Genomic DNA, 24,786 nt, shown 5'->3' on the forward strand with positions numbered 1-24,786 from the left:
AGTAAAAATGTTTTTTAAAAACCTTGTTGAACTCCCTAAGTGCAAATGTTAGCCTACTGCATAAAGGAATTGATCGTTTTTTTTTTTTTTGTTGTTTTTTTTTTTAAATCAGGAGACTGCTTTTCACTGGAAGAAGGAACCAGATAACTTCTCAGCACCTACAATCTCAACAGCTCCTCCAAAAGGTTAATTAAGAGAGGGTACTCAAATCAAACCAAAATTTTATTCCAAATGTAAAAGAATGCTCTGAAAGGCTAGTGAGTCGTCGGGAGAGTGCCCTGCTGTCCTGCCCGCCTGTGCAGGGAGTGTGTGGTGCTGAGTGCTGGCCGTTTCCCAGGGGCGATGCCGCAAGGCATCTCGGTAATGGAGATTCTCCGCTTACTGGGTTTACACCATTACTGAGCATGAACAAGGGCCCCCGCTCCTTGACCATAGCCGAATCCCTTGGGCCCAAAGTTCTTTGCGTAGCACCCTACAAAGGAAAGGGAGAGTTATTCGGAGTTCATTTACAAATGTCCATGAATTTAAAAGCAAACTGGAGGCTCTGCCAGAGGTCAGCTGAAGATATAAAACGTGCTTTGCTACGAGCATCCTTGTTTGAATCAAGTCCAAGAATTCCCACTGCAGTGTAGTTACGGTCCTGCTGAGTTGTGTGAGATCCAGCTAACTCAATGTGTGTTACCGTCATATGCTCATATGCTTGGCTTGAAGCAGGAATTCTAAAGGCTTGGGGACGCGGTGCTGAGCATGGGAGCCTTGTGAATGTGCTATGTAAGCTTTACCATTCCTTTCCCAGCCCTGTGGGAGTTATGCACCTATAGGAATGGAAGGGCATAATCGCCATCCTAATATACCAGTCTAATTTTCAAAAAGTGTTGATCCACTATGTCTCCTTTTCTGTTTCCAGCAGGCTCTGTATCTGGTGCCTCACTAGCTGTAGTTCTAATGGACGGCAGAGATGAGATTTTACCTTTACAGTAGATTTCACCTTCTTTCTCGGTTAGAGTTGTAGACTCCAGACTCTTCCCACACTTGGCGCATCGGAAACAGTTTTTGTGCCAGGGCTGGAAGAGACAGCAGTGTTAGGGTGTTTAAGAGGCAAGTGGCTGAGGAAAACCAGTGCCCAAGCAAGCTCCTCATGCTACGGTTTGGCTCAGAACCAAACCGTTCTAGGACGCTGGCTCTCCTTCCTGCCCATATCCTAGCCGCCCATCCGCCCATATCCTCTGCTCCTTCGAGGTTGCCACCTTCCTGGCTCAACATTTAGCAGCTCGAAGGAATTCAGTGGTGATTTTTCCAAGTCCACACATCTAACAGCCATCTGGTGTTCTGGCCCTGCTTAAACTACAGAACCTGCCTGCACACGTCTGTTCATATCAGTTTGGCCTTTTAAGAGAAAACAGGTTCTTTTAAATATGACTGACTGTTCGGCATGGCTCTCACTTCCAGAGATTAATGATTCCATGGAAGTTTTGTTGGAAATGTTTAATATTAAACCAGAACACATTGCCTAAGTGGGAAATGGATGCATGTGTGTATATGTATGTGCATGTGTGTGCAAATGCGTGTGTTACAGTGACCAGTTAAAGACAGCAGCCTACCTTTCCAGCACCAATGATCTTCTCAGCAGCATATACAGAATCTCCACACCTGGAACACTTCTCAGCACCTCCATATTTCTGGGCAAATTTAGAAGTGTTTGGATTTGTTGTAGGCCTGTGAGGTTGAGCACTAAAGGAAAGGAGAAAAAATGAGGCAATATTTCTCCAAATATAAGCTAACAGGAGCTTCGGAACTCCACTGCACTCCAGGGGCAGTGTCGGAAGCTGCCGAAAATAAAGAAACACCTCCAAGTACTCACAGCTGGACTAACTTTACCTGTGTCTAGATTCTAAAAGAAAAGTCAAGCCGAACCTGAAACTTAAGTATCTTTCCCTCTGAGTGTGACCACAATTTATAATTATGTCCCTAGCATTGGCCTGACCTACACGGTTATCTCTCCCACATGGGCATAGCAATATGACTTATACAGAGCTTTGTGCTTCACAGGACACTGGAAGCTCAAATGTAAACAATTCTGGCATTAAAAACACCCGCAGACACACTGGCTGACTTAAGTGGTTCACACTAGGGAAGGCAGGCGTGTTTTCCTGATGATTTGCTCACCAGGTCTTTAGCAGGTGAAGCGTGACTCAACTTTTCTTCCTGGGAAATAATTGGGAAATCTACCTATAACTCTGCTGTTTTGTTTTACGATTTCTTGTGGCAGGGAGGTACTTATATCACTGTTGATGGGTTATGAGGATGAGCCATATTTAACAGGATTGGTTTCCCCCCACTAATAAGCAGTCACACCTGAGCCTGAAGTCAACAGCTATGCTGTTTGACAGTTCTGCACTGTGCCATACCTGTTAGAGTACGAACAGAAGTCAAAATCATAATACAGAAGTGCTGATTTTTTTTCGTTAAATCAATTTTTACCTCTCTTCACTATGTTTGAGTCATGCACAAGTTTTCTCCAGGATTTGTTGGCTAGACTTCTGTCTTGGAGTCAACTGTGTGGCTGCTTCAAAGCATGAATTCACAGTATGTTTTCAGTTGTACCCAACACTGGCGTATGTTCAAATCATTTCAAAACCTACTGATATTATCTTTTAAAGTGATCTTTAAAAACTTGCTAAAAATGACATCTTAACATTTGAAAGATTAGAGTCCCAAGAAAAAAGAAATTGCCAGTATGTCATTAAGAACTTTACACAGCTCATCTCCCCCTGGTTTTTTTTTTTTTTTTTAACAACTTCATGGGGTATGGATACTTCCTATTACAGATTTAAAAATGGGATAAATTAGTTAGTTCTAAATGTGCCTTAATGACAGTGTCATTGCCTCAGAGCTGCCTCTCAAGGAACCCCTTGTGAAGCTCTTTAATCTGTGTATTAAAAAAAAAAGCAGGCCATGGTGTTGAGTCACAAAGACCTCTGGGAGAAGGAATTCCTGAGACCTGATTCCAGAGGAAGAACAGAACCAGGCCCAGCCAGAACAGATAGGATTGCTGCACATAGGTTACCATGTGCATAGGTCGTGCACTCAGAGCTTGCTTACTGCTGGAAAAGGTGGAGACAGCAGCAGGAAGAGCAGCTTCCTTCATCATCGTGATTTTCTAGTTCTGGCTACAAACACTGACTTTTGGGGGTCTTGGAAATCTAGTTTTCATTGACGGGAAGAGTTAGAGGTGATGTGCATTTTGAAAAATTTGAAATTAAACGTTTGGAATCACGCACTTAATAGGAGGACATAAAAAGTACAGTACATTTTACCAGTGTCCACTCGGGCTCTATTAGCTATGTCTGGACAGGGAGAGCCTGTCTCATAAACAGGGAGGGAGGGAAGAGGAAGAGGACATTTCAAATGAAGTCCCGAGCATGGGGACAAAGCATTAGGTAACCTGAACAGATTTACACTCCGGTGCTTTGGTATCGGTACTGAAGACAGGCTTCACATTTGTCCCTCAAAGCGACAGAAGCAGGAAATTGCTTTAATTTCTAAGTTGGATTATAATTTCCCGAGGAAATGGTGACTAAGGACTTTCCGTGGACGGCTTAATTGCATACGAGAAGCATCTCATAATTCAGACGCTTGTTTCAAGATATTTGATCTCCAAAGTGCTATGGAATGTTAATTTAAGTCATGTTCCTTGAGACGTGTGTCTTCCTGAGAGCAGTTAAAATGCTAGGAAACCAGGACTAGAAGTCCCTGCAATACTTACTAAGATTTTAAACAAAAAAACTGTCAATATTAAAGAACATCATGGTGTTTAGTAGAAGCTACATTACATTTTGCTTTCTTAGTTCAAACTATGCAGGCTCCTGGCCCCTGAGCGACCACAACTGTTCTACCTACTTTTAAGAGAGTAGCAAAGATGTTCTCACCTCTCTGGCTTGATGCCCAGCCTTTCACCACGGTCCATGTTGAGCGTGCCAGCACCCTGGCCATAACCGTAACCTTTTGGTCCATACTTCTTTCCGTAGCAGGATTTGCAGTAGATCTCTTCATCATGAATCGCCACTGTTGTGCTGTCCAAATTTTTCCTGCAAACCACTAGGCCCCGGGGAAGAGATTTTAAACATTGTTACAATGTGTATGTGTGTGTATGTGTGTGTGTGTGTGTGTGTGTGTGTGTGTGTGTGTGTGTATCTCTTTAACTTAAGAGAGTGGTGCCTCCAAATGACAAAGGCTGTCTTGTTCCACAGTTTATCCTGAGGTTTCCCAAAAGCCATGAGCCAGCATCCGTCTGCACAGCCCACTTCACCTGAAGACTCAGGAGCTTTCCTCTGTGATGCTTGTGGTAGCAGCTTCACAAGGTCAAAGTTTTAACATCAGAGACTCAAACTTTCTTGACTGATAGGAGAGAAGGAAGTTTTAGAAGTGCCTACTAAAAGAGTAAATTAATAATGCCCTGCTTGCAAACCCTTCCTCTCAGCTTTTAATACCCCTCCTTTCTGCCTTGTCACACCAAAAAATTGCTACATCACAACCGGGTAAGAACCAAAGAGCTGTAAAAATTTAAGTCCAAGATTCTAGTTCTCATCCCTAGTCTAGAATAAAAAGAAAAGAAAAAAGTCATCCTTCCATCTCTCCCAGCTTTCCCGGCAGTGATGAGTGAGTCTGAAACTCATCAAGTGGTTTGGAGCAGCATTTGCGTCCCGCTCTCAAAGGACACTGCATTCTTTGTTGATGGATTTCTTCCCACAGGACATTTCTACGGACCCCACTTCATAGAACTGCCAAATGCCATCATGCTATATCCAGACATGATTTCACTTTCTAAAACTTCAAATTAGCTTGAGAGAGGAAAAAAAAATACACTGTGAGGGAACTCACTGGTGGCAAACCGGGTGGCTAGAAATCAAACCTTAGTGGAGCAGAGCCAAGATGGTTGCCCCCTCCAAAGAAGGGAGGGGACATAGACAAAAGAGCTGGTTTAAAATAAAGTTAAATGCCGGGCTTCTACCATCTTACACTGTTCTCTAGAAGAATAAATGGCAGCTACCATTTACTCAACTTTAGGCTCAGTACTAAAATGCAGTTGCTTTCCTTTCCTTAAGGCCAAACAGTCTTAACACAGTGTAAATGTATATAAAATCTGTTCTCAAAAACGTGTCAGGGCTGGTGTTCACTGACAGAACACTTGCCTAGTAAATACAAGGCCCTACGTTCAAACTCTAGACTGCCAGAACCCAAAACGCCCATGTATGTTACCACTGCAGGCTGAGAAACCACAACTTGGTGCATGGACATCCGTCTTCCGTCCAAAGCCCTGGCCTCTACACATAACCCTAAGTTACCTTGTTAAGACTTCAGACAGCAGGGACAAGTATCAGGAGAGTAAAGCTGACAGTGAAAGAACCTGACAGGAAACACTGGTTTTGTTAGGGTACAACCATCGGGGTTTACCCTAGAAGAAAATGAGAACTTTTTCTAAAAAGTATTTGCATTTCAGATTTCCAACATTTTTGCTTAGTTACGAGCCTGTTGAAATCCAGATTCCCTTAAAAAAAAAATCAGAGAAAATCCACTATCTTGAAAAACAATTCAACCAAATCTGAGCTACCAAATAGTAGCCATTATGAAGTTATCCCCTCCCCCCAAAAAAGCACATGTAATAATTTCACTTTTCATAGCCACGGCTTTCAGTTTTTACTGTCTGTGAAACACACATACTGTCCATGGGTCCAGACAGACTGACTGCTGGCACCTATAGAAACAAGACAAGCCACATTTGAAAGTTTCTTTCCTAAAAAAGTTTAATTCTTAATGCAGGCAGCTTTTGGAGACAGGATCTCAATATCTTCTCACTGTCGCCCAACTGGCTTGGAACTTTCTCTGTAGACCAGGCTAGCCTCAGACTCACATCCGCCTGCCTCTGTCTCCCCAGTGCTGGCTTGAAAGGCACTCACCCCCCCCCCAACACTGGCCCACAAATTTATGTTTAAAATGTAGCTGTTTACAGTACTTCTCACTGCATAATCTGTACAGAAGACCCCCCCCACTGGCCCACAAATTTATGTTTAAAATGTAGCTGTTTACAGTACTTCTCACTGCATAATCTGTACAGAAGACAGATTTCTACATGCATGGATTCTTCATGAAAGAAAGTTCTATCTTTTGCCTCGTGAGTTTCTCAGGCTTTTGAAATGACTTTTGTGTCTTCTGAAGGGTTTTGTTTTGTTTTCCTCTCTCGTTTCTCTCATGGGATGTGTTTGTTCTTCAGAACACACAGACACGGGTTTTTACGCCCAACGTCCTCGTACCCCACACAGCTGATAACGATAACCCCAGTGAGCCCCGTAGGGACCTGTGTATCCCATATTCTTCTTCCAAGTTAAGATTGCCAGTTGCCATGAGCAGCTAACAAGCAGTACTGTAGAGCAGAGATTCTCAACCCCATACCCCTTATCAGATCTGTATATCAGCTATTTCATTACGATTGGTAACGGAAGCAAACTTACAGTTATGAAACAGCAACTAAAATCACTGTGGCTGGGGGTGGGGTGGGGTGGGGGATGGGACGCCACCACAACATGAGGAGCCGTGTTAAAAGACTGCAGCATTTGGAAGGATGAGACCCTCTGCCATGGAAGGTCCAATTAGAAGGTTCTGTAGAAACTAAGCCTGTAGACGCTGTACGTCAGTCCTTGGTGTGGCAAGAATATGTCCGAAAGGAAAACTGACAAAGATCAACTTATTAAACAAACCGAGCCAGACACCGCGTGTGCCACACTATCCCGGGGACACAGAAGTGACAAAAGCAAAGGCCAAATGGCCAGAGCTGAAGGGTCGGCTGTTCCTCCCACAGGCTCAGTACTCGGTGCCTTAAGATCAAAGACAAAAAACACCTATCGGGCTGGAGAGATGACTCGGGGGTTAAAAAGGAGAAAACCCTGTCACTCTAAAACTCTTAGCCAGTGGCGGTTTTCTTCCAGCGGTAAACTGGAGCGTTTCACAGACCAGTTTGGAGGGGGGAGGGGACCATACTCACTGCACAGAAAGCAGCAACGGTGGAAGCTCCGCCCATCACACTGCACCTCTTCCGCGTGGTATACGGTTCTCCCGCAGGCCCCGCATTTATTTCCACCGCCCCAGACAGGCATTCTGCGGAGCAAAGGATGCATTAGGATGCTTGCTTTACAAGTTCCCTACGGGCTGTTGAAGTCCAGGAGACCATGCAGATTCTGTTTCCTGAACCACCCAAACCACATCTTTCAAAAGCCTGCGTTCCTCCAAAATAGCTCCAGCTCCACTCCCAAATTATAGCTCTCATTAGGAAACAGGCTCAGACAGCCTCTTTGTTTCTTTTCTTTTTTCTAGAACACAAAGGAATCCTTGCATCCAGTGGAAGAGACAGGTCACCAAAGTACAATGCAGAATAAGCCCCTAGGACCCACAGGAATTAATACGGGAGTGGAGAGGCAGATACTGCCCTGTCCCACACCCAGTTCTTAACGAACCCTTTGAAAACTCAGCTGGAAAGTTTACATTTGAGTACAGCCCTTTGCTACACGTTTAATTCACTGCAAAGACATTACATCCTGAACATTTAATGAACGTAAGCGAAGAACATACTTCTATGGGCCTGATAGTGTCAGTTCAATTACAGCTCACATAGCTTGCTGTGGCTAGCACGGTTGCATGGAAGCCCTACTCCACAACAAACATGTCGGATGGCTGCCAAGTAAGTTTCTGTGTGCTTCACTAACTGCAACCCCTTAGTCCAGCCAACAGACGGCTTTCCCACTCTGGCAGGTCTGACAGGCCTACAGGAAAGACTATCAAGACCCTCCTCGGCAGTGACTGTCAAAGTATGTGGGGACAGCCTCCAAACACTGTCTGATGTGATGTGAAACCGCAGACTGTCTATGATGTAGGGACAACAATCTTTAATCCCCATTGACAAACTGGCCTCCTGGGACAGCTCAGCCAGCTGATTTCTGAATACCGACGTTCTCAGATGCCTGAGCCACTATACCAAGCCAGCCTGCTAGGAAGGGACCTTGTTTCTGTGGTCCCCTGACTGGTGTCTACCAACACAGTGGAATACTCTCTTCCCAACGCTGTTTTGGGGCTTCCTGTCTGCGAGGGGTATTTGCAGCCTTTGCCTGCTAGGTTTCTGGAGGTGGCCCTTGCATCTTTAGAAAATGGCTGGTTAGCAAAGCTGACATTTCCTTTACAAATATACACCTAATTAGAACACATGGAGGTGCTGGTAAGCAGGGAAAAGCTTCATTCGTTGCCCTTCAAAGAGGGTGATTTCCCATACAACCATCAAAGTGGGTTCAGACCTCTATTCTGTTTCCTGACTAGACCTCTATTAAATATTTATACAATCAGTACAAGGTGCTTTGTCGCTCTTCTGGTTACCCCCTATACCCCCCCCCCACCTCCCCTCTCCACACAGAGTGGAGGAAACATCTCTCTTAGGTCACCTAGATTTGAAACGACCAGTTCAAGCCAAAATTCAGGCAAGCATTTAGAAACTTGAGTTGTCTGTCATTAGTGTTCGCCAAAACCCATGTTGGAATTTAATTAATGTGGCAGCATTAGGGATGGGGGCCTCGTGGTAGTATCTGTCTCCTGGGGGTTCCACGGTTCCACAGACAGAGGGGGTGAATTAATTCTCACAACAGAGACCTGTTGGAAGGCACCTCTCCTCCTAGATGTGTAAAAGCACCGTTTACCCTTTCGATTTACCACACGTGAGACAGCAGAACTATTAGCCAAAACAAACTCTCAGGAAAACCTATTCCTGGTACACAATAACATGTCAGCAAAGGGGCCAGGAGACAGAGGCAAGGCAGACAGATCCAGCATTGTACAATGCAGGCTTGTGGACAGAAGCATGTCTTAGGCAATATCAAGAAAGGATGAGCCCCACACCCCTGAGGCAGGAGGAAGGAGCTTACGTGCTGAGCTAGACAAACCCAGGGCTCTGGCCAACCAGAATATATCTGGAGTTTCTCAAGAGCTCTGCTATCTACAGTGTCTGCTAAGAAATAATTTGGGCATCTAGTGTCTTGTTTATGCTGTAGGAGTTTGGGCTCGTGGTCGGTCACTTGGTGAGCAAAACAGGTCACATCAGCAGGATCCCTGCATCGCTTCACCACATACAGCTTGGAAGCACCGATCTCTGGGGCACTGACTCTGCTGCCTTAGCCTGTGTCGTGCTGCGCTAACAGCTTCAGGCTGGGTGATCTGTAAAGAATGCATTTCTTGGAGTGATCAAGGCAGCAAGTTCAAGACCAAGGTACTGGTAGGTTTGGTGTCTGGTGAGGGACTCTGGTTCCTGCATCAAAGATTGTCTTCAACACAGAGACAGACACAAGACAGAAGGGCAAGAAAGGAAACCCACTCTCACTCCTCAACCAGGTATGAACACAAGACCTCACAAGGCCAGTCTAGCTCATGAAAGGCAAACCCAGAGCCGTTCCTTAGCAGTGTGAATAAAGATCAGCGCTGGCTACAGTAAACAAAGACCCGGTGCCCCATGGTGACAGAACTAGGAAGAGACTTAGTGCTGAATCTTGGAGCCCCTGAATTGGCTGTACTCAGTTTCTCTGGAACGCCTTAGTTAGATGAGCCACCAAATTTGATTTTCAAACTATGTTGAGGTTGGAGCCTGTTCTTTGAAATAAACAGTATTAACACACAAAGGTCTTCCACACAAAGACCTGACTGGTATCACTAGCTAGAATTAAGTCGTGGGTATCAATTTGCAAAAAGAAACGAGTTCTGCCTAGACAGGGAATAAAAAGGAGTCCAAGGGTCTACAAGTGTTACTAGGCTGACCATGAAGCCATCCACACTGGCTTTCCCTTTTGATGCTGTGTCCGTCTTTTATGCCCGTCTGTGAAAACAGGTGCTTCATTGTTTAAACTCTGATTGAAACACAAGCCTGACTATAAACTTAAGACACAGAACACCAGCCCCAACAGCCTGCACTGGTTTGAATTTGCAGCACAGTCAGCAATTGCTACCGATTGCCCTTGTCTCTATGGTTACCTGTGTTCTGCAGTGCTCCTGGATGTAAGAGGCATCTGCTGGAGGGTCCCGAGTGAGACCTAAGGAGACCAGAGGTCATAGAAGACCAGTCTTATAGGTAATCAGTTGGCTCTTGAGGCACTACTGTTATCCAGGTGTGCACAGGCAATTTAATAGCCTAATAGCCAGCTTTTTTTTTTTTTTTTTGATCCAGGTTATCTGTCTTTGGAGCAATCTCAGTGAGGAAACAGAGCTCCATCAAGACCAAGGTTAGATCAGCTTGTCTTTGAATGACACTCAAGACATATTTGGCTGGCCGTTTCTGTTGTTCTTTGCAGTGAAAGGCTGCCTGGATTTTGTTTGAGTTGATGTCCCTTTCTGTAGTAGCAGTTACCATAAATTCACTTGTAGGTCTGCAGATGTGCACGTCACTGCAGCCGAGTGGACATACCTACTTTCAGGAAATAGCTGGGCATTTTACAGCATCCTGGTCACCGTGTTCTTAGCTTTCCTGCTTCTACTACGTCTCGGTTTTCTCTCACTTGCTACCAATCTGTGTGGCTTGTATCTAGACAATAAGGTCCCATCCCCCGTAAGTGCCCTTGTAAAGATTTTTGAAGAACCTCTTCTTTGCTATAGGCAAAAACAAAACAAAAAACAAACAAAGCCCCCCAAACCCCACTGTCTTAGGGTTTCTATTCCTGCACAAAATATCATGACCATGAAGCAAGTTGGGGAGCAAAGGATTTATTCAGCTTACACTTCCATATTGTTGTTTATCACCAAAGGACCTCAGGACTGGAACTCAAGCAGGTCAGGAAGCAGGAGCTGATGCAGAGGCCATGGAGGGATGTCACTTACTGACTTGCTTCCCCTGGCTTGCTCAGCCTGCTTTCTTATAGAACCCAGGTCCACCAGCCCAGGGATGGCACCACCCACAATGGGCTGGACCATCCCCCCTTGATCACTAGTTGAGAAAATGCCTTCCAGCTGGATCTCATGGAGGCATTTCCTCAACTGAGGCTCCTTTCTCTGTGATAACTCCAGCTTGTGTCAAGTTGACACAAAACCAGCCAGTACAGCCACGTCCGTAAGAAAGCCTCAGTCAGACTTATGTTCTCTGTTTCAGGGCAGCTGAAGGGTAGTTATAGTCAACTGATATATGTTCTGTAGGTATAAACATTCTGAGATTGAGGAGGAGGGTAAGCAGACAGACTGCTTTGGGCTCCCCCCGCCCAAGGTTGCTCTTGTCTTATAAACCTGAAGGGTAACACCACAGAGGTGTTATAAAGAGAAAATCCTGCATCTGTAAGAAAACCCAGAGAACAACCTTCAAACAGCATAGCTGCACAGCCTTAGAGTTTAAAAAAAAAAAAGTTTAGCTAATTAGTCACTCATAAGCATCTTTCCTGAACATTAAAATGTATAACAGTCCAACTTACAGCACCGGCTGTCTAAAGAAATGAAGTTCAACTTCACACATTTAGTCTGGACCCCTATGGAGGGGACCTGATTTGGCAGGAGAACACATGATAACCTTCCCTTCCTGTCACTCTTGGCATTGCTGTGCGTATCTTTAAGAAATGCAAGGCTTCATTTTTTTTCCTCCGAGTCGTTGGCTCGGCTCCTCTCCAACAGCTGCCATCAATCAAAGCAGTCTGGTCTGCACGGAGCAATCTGCGCTGCGTGCCTTCCCCAGGCCCGTGCGCACTCACAGACCGTTAAAACGCAGATAAACTCCCACTTCCCACACATCTTGCAGCGTAGGCCAAACACGAGCTTTTCCTGCTTTTAGTCTTGTTCTTGGGTTTCAGTGTGAACTTCAGGAACTAGAATTTTCCATTGCACTGGACTAAACTGCTTGGTTTACATGTCAATACAAAGATAAAACCTTTCCTCCCCTTCCTGCTTCTCCTCTGGCTAAAACACCAACCCAAACCCAAGAGACCTACCCTTCTAAGACGTGACTGGAGGCTAAATCTGACTCACCTGGTGTAAAGTTGAACCACTAAGACCTGCAAAGTGATCTCAAGTGTGTGTGTGTGTGTGTGTGTGTGTGTGTGTGTGTGTGTGTGTTAATGAGCACATATTATATATTTATTTTATGTATTTGGGCTGTTTGTCTATGTATTGGGTACAGTCCCTATTGAGGTCAGAAGAGGTCAACAGACTTGTGGAACTGGTATTTCAGCTGCTTTTGAGCCATCGTGTGGGTCCTGGAAACTAAACCCCAGTCCAGCCCTCTGCAAGATTAGCTCGTTCTCTTAACCACTGAGCCATCTCTCCAGCCCCATAGGCCAAGTCATTCTTCTACTGCTGGTCTGTATTTGGCACCATAAAGGAATGAACCTGTGCACTTAGTGTGCATGTCCCCAGTCAGGAGTTTAAATCACCTGATCCCTAATACTAAGAGTTCGGGTGTCTCTGTGAATAAATCCAGATCTTAAACTTATATGCTTCCAGCTTCAACACCTCCACACCAAAGGTTTCATTTTTACCCTTAGAAACTTTTCTATCCTCTCAAAAGGGAAAATTTTTAGAAACCAGCCTCATCTCAGAGCCACATCTGGGGAAGAGTGACTTGTTAAAGGACGCTCATTAGTGGTACTGTCCCTAATACAGTGGCTCTCGGCAAAGCTTGTATTTAAAAGTTGTTGTTAACCAGAAACTAGGCTGCAGCTCGGACTAGTCTGGAGATTTTTCTTCTGCTGCTCCAGGTACATATGCAGTCCAATTCTCTCAGTTAGTAAACACAGCCGGGCCAAGAGGCCAAGAAGGGATCCTTCATGTCCTGTTACTACTCCTTCTAGCAAGAGAGCCAGATCCTCCCCCTGGCCCTGAGTAACCTTGTAGCGAACACAGTCTAACAATGTAGCATAGCGTGTGCCATTCGGCTGAGAGCTGGGAACAGCAGTGCCTTCTTTATAGAACTTCCAGAACTTGTCAGGATAGTGCTTAGGTAGCCGACACTCAAGTGACAGCGTCTCTCTGTGTTTCCCAATATTCAGCCTCTGTACACACAGAACAGAGTTACTGAGAACTCAACTCCAGACCCTGCACAGACGAGGGAACAGTTCTGTGACTGAGACAGCCCCCCAGCCTAAGTTTTACTTTTAAAAATGTTGAGACTCGTCACTTCTGTTAGCCACGAACCCTGCTCTTAGCTCTGGGAGGCAATGAACTGCGATCCTCCCGACAGCCTCTCAGGTAGATGAGATTACAGGCCTTTGCCACCAGGCCCAGGACTGTGTAAACTTCATTATAAATATTCGACTCTCCCTTTATCCTTCTAGCCCTTGCCTTCGATGGCATCTGACCTCTGTCCCTCATCCAGGGACCAACTACTAAATTCATTTCTGTATATAGGTTCTTCCGGGGGAGAGGTGGATTATATGTGGTGTGTAATTGCAGTTTATGATGAACTCAATATAAACATAATAAGCATAAACATAATTCAACACTATATCTTGGGGACTGAAAGTGAACCTCCACGAGCACCTGTGTCACACAGACGGGACTGGTAATCTGGACTCCAACCATAGCACCAAACAATGCATTATAAGCCATATCCCATACACTGGCCTGGAAGCTAAAGATAAGGCGTTAGGGGCTAGAGAGATGCTTCAGTAATTGAAGAGTCTGCTGCACAGAGCCCTGAGTTCAGATCTCCAGTGTCCATATAGGAGGGATGGCTATTCTCAGAGCTAAGGGTGTAGGAAACAGGAGCATCCCAGGGTCTCTCTAGCCAGCCAGTCCATCCAAAACCCAAACCAACCAAACAAAAAGCACTGCGGTCCATGCTTGGTGAGATCTTGTCTCAAAAAATAGAAAACAGTTTAAAGACATCCACCATGGGTACACACAGCCTCCCAATGTACACACACATACAGACACACGGTTATAAGGAAGAACGGCTGTTTCTTAGGGACTTGTTCTTCGGTGGTAAAGATATATAAACAGGCTAGAGACTGTGGTTAAAAGCCCTTGTTGCTCTTCTAGAGGACCTGGGTTCAGTTCCTAACACCCAAACAGCAGCTCACAACCTTCTGTAATTCCCCTTCCAGGGAGCCTACACCATCTCCTTGAGTCCTCAGGGACCAAGCACACCTGTGGTACACATACACCCATGCAAGCACAACACAGGTGCACATAAAGTGGTTTTTAAAACAATCAAACAGGGCTGAGACCGCACAGTCTGTCAAGTCCCTGGCAGGACAAACTCATGAGGACCTGACTTCGGATCACCACTATGGACATAATTGGCCATAGCAGGGTGTATGTGCGGCCTGAACGCTGCGGTCGGGTAGATCTCTTGAATTCATTTGGCTAGCCATCAGAGCTCAGTCAGAAGCTATCCCTAAAACACCCCCCCACCCTGTTTTTCTGTTTGTTTGTTTGTTTGGATGGTTTTCTGTTTTTGTATTGTTTCCCCACAACCAGGACTTTAAAGGTTGAGACCATTCAAGTCACCGAGGGTTCTCCATCTCTGAATTCCCATATTTCATGCACAGGAATAGATTCCTGCCCACCCAGGTCTCCTCCATACAGTGAGTGCAGTCAATACGTTCAAACTGTGACATTTCAACAAGTTCCTTGTCTTCTCTGCTCACCCAAATCTGATTTCACCACGGAAAGGAACATCCCTTTGGACCTTGGACGGAGTGACCTTGGACGGAGTGACCTTGGATGGAGTGACCTTGGACGGAGTGACCTTGGACGGAGTGACCTTGGCCTCTTTAACTAATGTGCACGTTGTCACCACAATGCCTTCAATGGAAGGACAGCAAAATTCTTGACATGGACGTGGGCGGTACCTGCCCAGTCCCATTCTGTAACTAAACAGCTATGCTGTAAATTTGGTAATCTCTGGACCCAGCATATCTTGGAGCGATCCTTATTTTGTGACTATGACCAGCTACTTGTTGACTATTCAAACAATTCAACATCTTCACCCTCTTTATCAGTTGTACTGTTATCTGTGGCTATGCCCAAGATTCGGAGTATTTGCTATACTGGGTTCAATTCTCTCTTCATCTTTCTTTTGTGAAGCCACCAGGAAACCTTTCCTAGAGTTAACTGTCAAGGCCCAGACTTTTATTACTAGTCAGAAGCAATTAGTACTGTTGGCACAAGGAGCCCCTGAAAATGCAAGGCTCCAGCTAAGTCTCTGCAAATGATTCACACACAATACAATACAGTTCTTCCTCTACAGCTTACAACAATAAAATTTAACAACCAGAAACCGTGCCTCACTTCCCTAGGATGAGGAATGAGAAGCAACCCTCTGGATCTTGATTTTCAGTGTAAGAAATCCAACTCTTTTAAATCTGGGGACTGGTGAGCTCAGTCACACATGCTGTATCTTATATATTTAAAAACATTGTGGACCAGGCAGGGATCTGTAATCCCAGCTAGTTTGGAGACTCTGATGGAATGATCTAAAGTTCAAGGCCAGCCTTGGAAACTGTGAAACTTTGTCTCAAAGTGATAAAGGCTAATAGTGGCTCCAGAGTCCTAGCTTGGTATTCACAGGGTCCTGGGTTCAGTCCCCAGCACACCGCAAAGAGCACAGGTTTGGAGAAGAGGTACAGATATCTCACAGGACTGTAAAAAGGCCTGTGACGCACACAAACAGGGTTCCTTAGGTGTTACCCTACAGACAGAACCCAGGAGGTGGCGAGCAAATGCCAGTCCAGGCAGCAACGGCGTCCTGAGGAAACCTCCGAAGGTCTGAAGGTTGAGGGAAGGACTGAAAGATGGTGTTCAAGTGGAAGTCATCTCTCTCTCTTTGGGAAGACTTCCACCAAGAACCAGCTCACGTCAAGTTTCAGAAAGCGCAGAGTGCGGTCTAAACTCACAAGGAACCCACCACACGCATATCCCTAAGGTTGCACTTTGTACTTACACATTCCTTACACATACACCCCCCATGCTCCCCCTCCCCTGCCCCCACCCCAGCAAGGATGCTATTAGAGCTTTCTCCTAAGAGGAAGCAACTGAGACCAGATAGTGTTAACTTGTTAAAGGCACCAAACCAAGGTACAGACTTGGGAGTCACATTCCAGACTTGATTTCTGCCCCTCCCCACGCTACACCTCCTCTTCCTTAGGGGGCCCCCTCTCTCCATTTCATTCTCATTTGTGAAGGGAAACCAAAGGCTTGAGCTCTCCATAGCTGTGCCTTGACAGGGCCATGCTTGGACCTAGTAGCCTGCCCTCATACTTGATAAGGAACCTTTATGCTATCTTTTAATAAAGATACAGTTTCTCCCAAGTCCAAGACTGTAACCTCACCAGGATGGTCATCCAATCAGTTCTGATTGGAGCGTGGTCTTGAGCAGATTCCATACCAGCCAAATTTTTCAAAACAAAATTGGGAAGAATCTGTTGATAATTTAAGATGTTAAAAAAAAAAAAAAACACGTTGGTTAAAATCTGTTAATGAATATCTACTGCTCCCCATAACTACACCTCATCTGTCCCTTTCTCCTTCATTCAGCTAACAAGTGCTGAGGTGTGTTCCAAACACAGTCAAGATAACTAAGCAAATAATGTTCCAGAGACTCATGGGATGTATACGTCCATGGCAACCTGGCTATAAAAAGAATACCTGGGTCAAAAAGCCTTGAGAAGCAGTGAAAGGATTATCAGTAATAATGACAAGGGAATGGCAGAGAATAAGACCCCAAAAATCACTTGTATGCAGTGAGATTGGATGAGTCTTTCTTTTGAAATCTACCATTTAATTCTTTATTGAAGAGTCTGGGCACAAGATTCTCAGTCCTTTAGGGATCCTTGGTTTTTCGTAAGTAGGGATTTAGCACACATTAGGAAAGTCAATAATTTAACTATCTTTGTAGTTAAAAAATTACTACATCCAGTATGTTTCTCCCCACCCCCACCCCCGTACAGAAAAGTAGTTACAAAGTAAGGATGTATGCAGCCCAAACAAAACAGGTCAAACTTTTGAGTAATCATGTTAAACAAATAAAGTTCAAAGTTCCTGCTTCCAAGGGGGCAGAGATTTCAAAAGCACTCTCCTCACCCCTCCCCGCCCCCCGGATGCCTATACCAGAATCCAACTCTGAACCAGACTTTGACTTTTAGGACCTGTTGCAGAATTTCAGAACCAAGCAATGTTTCATCCTTGTCTGTACCTTATATAGAAGGTACCAGAAAAAGCTAGGAATGTTCAACTGGAATTTCACTATGGTTTCCTCTGTATTTAAGATTCTGTGCCGGGTGTGTAGAGACCACGGAACAAAGGCGATGGCCAGGAGCTCCGTTTCTCCACAGGATAAGAATTGGAGCTCGGCGGGTTATGGAGACGCCCACTTCCACAGAGCACCCACCCAATTCCCGAGAAGGTCGTCAAAGCTGGGCATGCACACTCTTGGGGTACAGGAGCCCCGAAGCCTCTAGCCCCCCTCCCGAAGGCGTAAGAGGGAGCCCGAGGCTACAAGAAGAAGGATTGGCGGCCACCAGAAACTTCCAGCTCGCCTCTACCCTAGAGAACAGGATCGGAAATTAAAGGTCACCGGGGATGGTTTACCTGCCCCAAGGACGCGAGGTCCCGGGGCAGGGATGGCCTGTGGGCGACAGGAGGTGTGCTAGTAGACCACGCAGTGGGGCAGAGGTGGGAGGATGGGTGGGAACACGATCAGGAGCAGGGATGGAGATGACAGGGACAGCGGGCTGCAGGCGACTCACCCGAGTGGGAGGCCGGAGCACGCGGAGGGCTGAGCTAGCGAGTGCAGGACAGAGCAAGCCGCTGGCGGATCCGGAGACTGGCGGGAGTGAGCGCGCCCGCTTTTAAAGATCTATGCTGGGCGTGGCCTTGTCAGCCACGCCCACCGTTTGGGCACGCCCCTCGAGATGTCCGAAGGTCTCCGCCCGCCGCTCTGAGCTAGTCTCCTGCTGCGGGTTCCGAGCTCTGGCCCCCAGACAAAAGACCGGAATCCCGCCTCTTCCTGCGGCTTCCCGCGCGTCGCAGTCTCCCGCCATCCCCGGCTGCTCCTACCCGCCGGTCCCGGGGCCTCCCGAGCACTCTGGACCGACCCGGAGCCACCGAGATCCGGTGTCGCCACCCAGGGTTCCTGCCACCCTCTGTGGCGCAAACGCCTTATGGTGGCCTCTGGGGTGCATGGTCCCCAGTGCAGGATAGTCTCTGGTCAGAATCCCAGCTTCTGGAATCCACAGCTTTCCTGTCGTGAAAGAGCCACATTCCTCATCTAGACTAAACAAATGACGTTATGAAAACACCTCATTCCCCAAGTGTTTTGCTTTCCCCACCACTCATTGCTGAGCGGGAAGAAACCCACAACCCACGCAGAAACCCTGGCGCCAAAAAGCTTCGGGTTTCAGTTTGCAATTGTCAAAAAAGCCCAGGGAGGACTCGTCAGCAGTGACAGCAGAGAGGACCTAAAATCTGGGCTTGGAATGACGTATTGTTCTAGACAAAAAGGAAAATCATGGCATCTCTACCTGGTTTGTATTCTAGGACATCTGGTGATCCACTTCTCTGTCATCAATAGTGGGTTGGCCTAAGAATTAGTGTTTGAAGAGTGTCCCCCTCCCCAGCCAATAGGCAGTGACCAAAACTACTGCCCTCTGTCACAAATCCATCACCCCTTTCATCCAGGCTCAACGTCTTGCTGTTAACAGGCTAGTTGATCCTTTGGTGCGGGTTAGAATGACGTACCTGCTAGATGGCAGTACCCTCACGTTGCTACATTTTAAAAAATGTCCTGCTTATGTTGCCAAAGGCCCTTTTGGGGCGGAGACCGGGAGGCAGAGTTGAGAAACGCCCCTCTAGGGTGTAAGTCTGGTGACAAAGTACAGGCCTGGCTTATGATGCTGTTTTATGCTGTATGCTGGGCTCAATCCAGAATAAGCTCATAATTGCAGCCAGATTCTCTGTCCACTAAGTACTGAAGGAAAACACTGCAAGTAGTAAGTGACATCTCTCCAGATTGCAGCAGGGGTTCCAAAGCCTGGGTGCATGCTGTGAGCTTTTCTAAACAGCAGCAGTTCTGACATTTCAGGATTCCAATCTGATTGCCTTACCTCCACAGCTTGCTGCACTTCTCACCTGAGGAGCTTCTGGTTGTTTTCACGGAAGGAAGCAGGGTAGTTCATGTTTGCCTTTTTTTCAGCAAACGATTGTCCTTTTTCTGCTACTCCTGAGGTCGACTAAAGTCTCTTTGTGGAAGGGGCCTCAGGACCCGACCTGTTGCCTTTCCATCCATCTGTCCCTATATTGTAAGATCAAAACCTTTCATGTGAAGCAAAGCTATTTAGGAATGTTGTGGTGGGTTTGAATGAAAATGGCCTCCATATGGTCACAGGAAGAGGCACTATTAGGAGGTGTGGCCTTGTTGGAATGGGCGTGGCCTCTTTGGGGGAAGTGTGTCTTTGGGAGTGAGTTTTGAGGTTTCAGAAGCTCAAAGTCCAGTGGTGTCTCTTCCTTCCTGCTGCCTGCCTGCCTACATGTAGAACTCTCAGCTGCCTCTTCAGCCTTACATCTATCTGCCTGTGTGCTGCTGTGCTTTTTGCCACGATGATAATGGACTGAACATCTAAACGGTAAGCCAGCTCCAATTAAATCTTTTTCTTTATGAGTTATGATGTCTTTCACAGAAATAGAAACCCCGAGACAAAAGCAGTGCTGTTGTCTCTGTATATATTTCAGTAAATCTGGGACTGGCATACATTGATATTTTTTTTTAAGTACTTGTATTTAACTATCAATATTTTAAAATATTTACTTTAAAATTTTTTAGTGGATATAAAATATCATTTACTTATTTAAATGTTTAAACTTGAATTTCAGTCATGAACACGAATACATTCTTCTAGCTTTTAGAATAAAAATGGTGGTAAGAAAAGGCGTGGCTTTTGAGTAGAATACGGAGTTTTAATATTCAGCTCTGAAGTGGGCCAGCTTGGTTCTGAAACAGCCTTACAGGCAGTGGTTCTAAACCGTCCTAATGCTGCAACACTTTAATACAGTCCCTTCTGCTGTGATGATCCCTAACCATGAAATCAGCCCCATTGACATGCTTCTTCCAACAAGGCCACACCCCTAATCCTTCTCAAATAGTGCCTCTTCCTCATGACTAAACAGGCAAACATGTGAGCTTTTGGTAGCCATTCTTATTCAAATCATCACAACTATAAGATAATACTACTCAGTTTGTGGGAGAACAAATATTTGCTGTATGTCAGATACCAAATGGAGCACCTGGCCCAAGGTAAAAACTTGCTAAATGATAGTTATATTAGGAATGGATATCATAACATCCTTTTTTACTTTTTAAGAAAGAAACAGATGGTGTCTTCTGCTAACCAGTCATGATGCCTTCTTAAAGGTTTTAAAGTAGAAATGTATTAAGTGTTCTCTAAAACAACTAGGAGAATTTACTAGAAAGAGATTCATGTGCCTGGAGAAAGGCTGGTTGGAAAAAAATCTGCCTTTGTGGATAAGAATAAGTCCTCCTTACTGCCACATCATTCTTGTGGGTTTGACCTTTTCAACCTTGAAAGCAAAATGGAAGGTTAAAAATTGTTTAGAAGAAGGGTTTCCAACTCAAAACACACAGTACCTTTGTAACAGATCCTTCAATATCTGGAATCAATTTTCAGTCAAAATTCTCTGTCGAGGTCAGTGTCCTGAGGCAGCTTGAATCCAAGCTGAGTTTCTTTATAACCTTGTGCTTGAAGCTTAGATTTTTTCAAATGGTCTTATTGTTTCCATTTCCAACCTCCTCAAAAGCTGTCAATCAAATGGCTGTGACCAGAAACCCAAAGCTTCTTCAAGACCTCAGCTTCTTTCCTAGGAGCCAGTTAAAGTAGAGGGAAGGGAGTTTTTATAATCCATATCAAACAAAGCAGAAGGTTCTTATCTTGCTGATGAACAACACAGAAAACAAACAAACAAAGCTAGTCTTTGACTTAAGTAGCAGTGGTGAGGATTTCAGCATGTTCGAGAAAGCCATGATGTTCTTACAGAAAACACATCCCCCACATTTATACTCTGAGAGCAGAGAATCTCATTCTTAGTACTTGTCTTAGTCACATGTTTTTAAATCTGCTATAGACTCCATGATTATTTTTTTAACCCGTGCTCATTAGTGGTACAAATCTTCTTTTGTATCATTATCTTTTCTTAACCATGTTTTTTTATGTCTTCTTTTAGACCAGGGTTCCCTGGCTTTCCTAGTTGTGTGCATACTTTGTTATTGTTGTTGTTGTTATAATTGATTTCTTCTGCTCCACACATGTGAGAAGGCAACGTATTTCACCTGTGTTTCGGCTTCTTGAATTTTGAGTCACCTTCCCATCTTTTCAACTGGTGGCATCAGCCTCTTCATTGACATTCACAGTCATCTGATGTTACCTCAGCCTTCCATCCACTTCGTCTCAAAATGTCTGCCTATATTTTCTCGAGAGCTGGTATTCACCGTCCCTGGGCTTGGGAGGATGGATGATTCATTTCCACTTCACAGATGCCCGTTGGATTGTTTAAGGCTTTGTCGTCTCTTATTGTCTGATTTGGTTTGGTTTTGAGCCATGTCTTTGTTATGGCATACAGAGTGGTAGCAAGTTCCTGGGCTTAAGTGGTCCTCCTGCCTCCGTCTCACCAAATGCCAACAACGGGTGTCTCCCATCATGCCTGGGCTATTTTGCATTTTTTAACCCTGTCCCCTTGCTTGTCAACTTCTATTTCTGGGGTTTCTTTTCAGATGGCAAAAAATAAATAAATAAATAAAATAAAATAAAAACAACAAACAAAACAAAACAAAAAACCTACAAAAGTGTTCTCAAACCTTGTGTTAGGTATTGGGGGGGTGTCTCTTCTCTGTATCCACTCCCCTCAACCCATCGAGGGTCTGAATGGTTCCGGAGGTGATCTCACAGACCTCATGTAGGGTGGAGCAGCATCACCAACCAGTGCATCCCAGCCATCAGTTTAGATGAGGACAGAATGCAGAAGGACTCTCAGAGCTCCCCGGAAAGTGTTGGGGTGCAGAAAGGAACCCTAGAGCTGTTACAGCTTGCTAGGGAGCTGTTACTCTAGAAAACTGTCCCAAGAATGAGTCTACACAGAGGACAGAGAAACAGAGCTGAGAACAACTTCTCACAAAGTTTACCTACCTTCAGTATCACTTCATGAAGACAGCCAATGAGTTTCGTGAGTTAGTCTGTCTTATCGTGGGTTTTCTGAAGCTTCAAGTAAAGGCTTCTGACTGACGCATGGTGGTGGCTGGAAACCATATCTACAATTTTTCAACACCATTACATTTATTTATTTATTTAAAAATTTTTTTTTAATTTTTACACTCCAGATTTTATTCTCCTCCCAGTCTACCCTCACACCATTACCTTTAAAAAGGAAGGCTAAATATTTCCACCCTCTTATAATTTGCTTCTAGAAAATAAAGTATGTGGTTCTGAGATATAAATAAATAAATAAATAAATAAATAAATAAATAAAACATACTTCATAGTTAGACATGGTGGACAAGCCTGGGGAGTGGAGGCAGGAGGATCCGTTCAAAGTCATCTTCAGATACACACATTTAAAGGCAGCCTGGATTGTGTGAGACATGACCTCAAGACAAACAAGAAACAGAAGACTTCTCTTCACTCTTCCCCTACTCTCTTATTCCTGCCCCCTTACCTCTTTCCTGATCGTATAACCAATCCATTCGGTTTGGATCTTGGTGAATAAATGGCCTGGAACAAGTGTGTCTATGAAATAAAAGGGGAAAATAATGTAATACCTATAATAAGCCAGTAAAGATTGCAAGTGAGTTTCAGAACACTCTCCCAGCCTGACCCTGTTCTATTGCTGTGAAGAGACGCCTTGGTGATGACAATGCTCATAAAAGAAAGCGTTTACTTGGAGTTTGCTTAGTGTTTCAGAGGCTTAGTCCACTGTCATCATGGCGGGGAGCATGGTCACAGGCAGGAAGGCATGGTGCTAGCTGGGAACTTTACATCACCATCTTCGGGGCAGCAGGAATGAGGGGAGGGCTAGAGTTGGAGTCTGAAACCTTAAGCTCTTTAAGACACACCTCCTCCAATAAGGCCACACCCTCTCCAACAAGGCCACACCCTCTCCAGCAAGGCCACACCCTCTCCAACAAGGCCACACCCTCTCCAACAAGGCCACACCCTCTCCAACAAGGCCACACCTCTTGATCCTTCCCTAAGAGCTCCTCAGCTAGGGACTAGACATGCAAATATACGAACCTATGAGGGGTCATCTCATTCAAACCACCGCTTCTCGCAAGAGGAAGGATGAGGATTTTATTCAGATAGCCTATATACTCACATAGGAAAACATCTTAGGGTAGGCACAGTCCTAAGCTTGCTCAGTTTAAGAAAGTTTGAACTGGAAAGTTAGAAGACACGTTTTGGGACATGCTCAGCCGACTGTCACAGAATACATATTCAGAAGGTTAAAATGGCAAACAAGAAAACGCTTGGGCATGGTCAGCCTGCATTATAAAGATGGCTGACAGAAACACATCTGGACACCCTCAATTTGCCTTACCAATATGGTAGACAGAAATGACGTTGGGCATGGCCAGCCCCCGCCCCCCACCCCGGAAATGTTTAGTTAAAAAGAACTAAAGGATACTAAAGGGTACATGAATACAGGACTTGGTGGTTCATCATGCCTTGCCTTGCTTAGCGATTGACCGTGCTTCTTACATATTCTATAGGAGATGACCATCCACGTTAGGAAGACACTAGAGTACCCTAAGGAGGGTTCACATTGTGAGGAACAGAGACCCTTGGAAGGGAGGCTGAGAAGTGGAAGTCCTTAGTCAACAAAAACAAGACTGAGCTTGAAAGACCACTAGTCCTGATAAATGAAATGATTTAATCCCCAGTTAATGCTTTAGTAACCTTGGGCTCAGAGACCCTGAGCCATTTGTTGAGGCCATCACAGAGTTTCTAGCTACCAGACCAGTTGCGTTTTTTTTTCTTCTTCAATCTTTCCTCTACTCGACTCTCTTGTTTTTTAACAACCTTGAGTAAAATACAACTGAATGTACACGCTCTTCTGAAGTTTCACACAAGTGTTAACACCTGTCTTTAAATACTGTTCTAATGAGACATGGAAATAAATTCCAACCACTGGGAAATCTCCTAAAAGATCTGTTCTGTGGGGGATGGAGGACATTAGAAAACATAGCAAATAATTATTATCTTACTTATTACTAGAAACACCAGAAATATTTTTTAAATAAGATTTGTTTCATCTATGTGAATACACTGTGCTATCTTCAGACACACCAGAAGAGGGCATCCAATCTCATTACAGATGGTTGTGAGCCACCAGGTGGTTGCTGGGAATTGAACTCAGGACCTCTGAAAGAGCAGCCAGTGCTCTTAACTGCTGAGCCATCTCTCCAGCCCCACCAGGAATATTTTAATTCTTTTATTTTACTTATTTTATGAGTGTTTGGGCTGCATGAATATCTATGTACCACATGCATACCTGGTGCCTACAGAAGCCAAGAATTGAGCATTAGATCCTGTGGAACCAGAGTTACAGATGGTTGTGAGTCATTGTGTGGGGTCTAGAAGTCAGACGCAGGTCCTCTAGAGTAGCAGCCAGTAATTTTAATCTCTGAGTCATCTGTCCAGCACCAAGTAGCCAGAGGAAGAGAAAAATCTCTTTATTTTCTTTTATATTATATTTTTATTCATGCTTAGATTAAATAAAAACATATTC

General features: G+C 44.9%; 1 protein-coding gene across 1 annotated transcript; it reads right to left on the reverse strand.

Annotated features, from left to right (window-relative positions):
- Positions 1-204: 204 nt before the first annotated feature.
- CSRP2 (cysteine and glycine rich protein 2) lies at positions 205-17,809 on the reverse strand. The gene is made up of 6 exons (XM_080935647.1): positions 17,745-17,809; positions 7,040-7,152; positions 3,930-4,098; positions 1,602-1,731; positions 971-1,064; positions 205-472 (listed from the first exon to the last, which is right to left on the reverse strand). The coding sequence occupies exons 2-6, from the start codon at positions 7,149-7,151 to the stop codon at positions 396-398; spliced, it is 582 nt and encodes a 193-aa protein (XP_080791773.1). The 5' UTR covers position 7,152; positions 17,745-17,809; the 3' UTR covers positions 205-395.
- Positions 17,810-24,786: the final 6,977 nt, after the last annotated feature.

Source organism: Micromys minutus, assembly GCF_963924665.1.
Source record: "Micromys minutus genome assembly, chromosome: 22".
NCBI classification, from domain to species: Eukaryota; Metazoa; Chordata; class Mammalia; order Rodentia; family Muridae; genus Micromys; species Micromys minutus.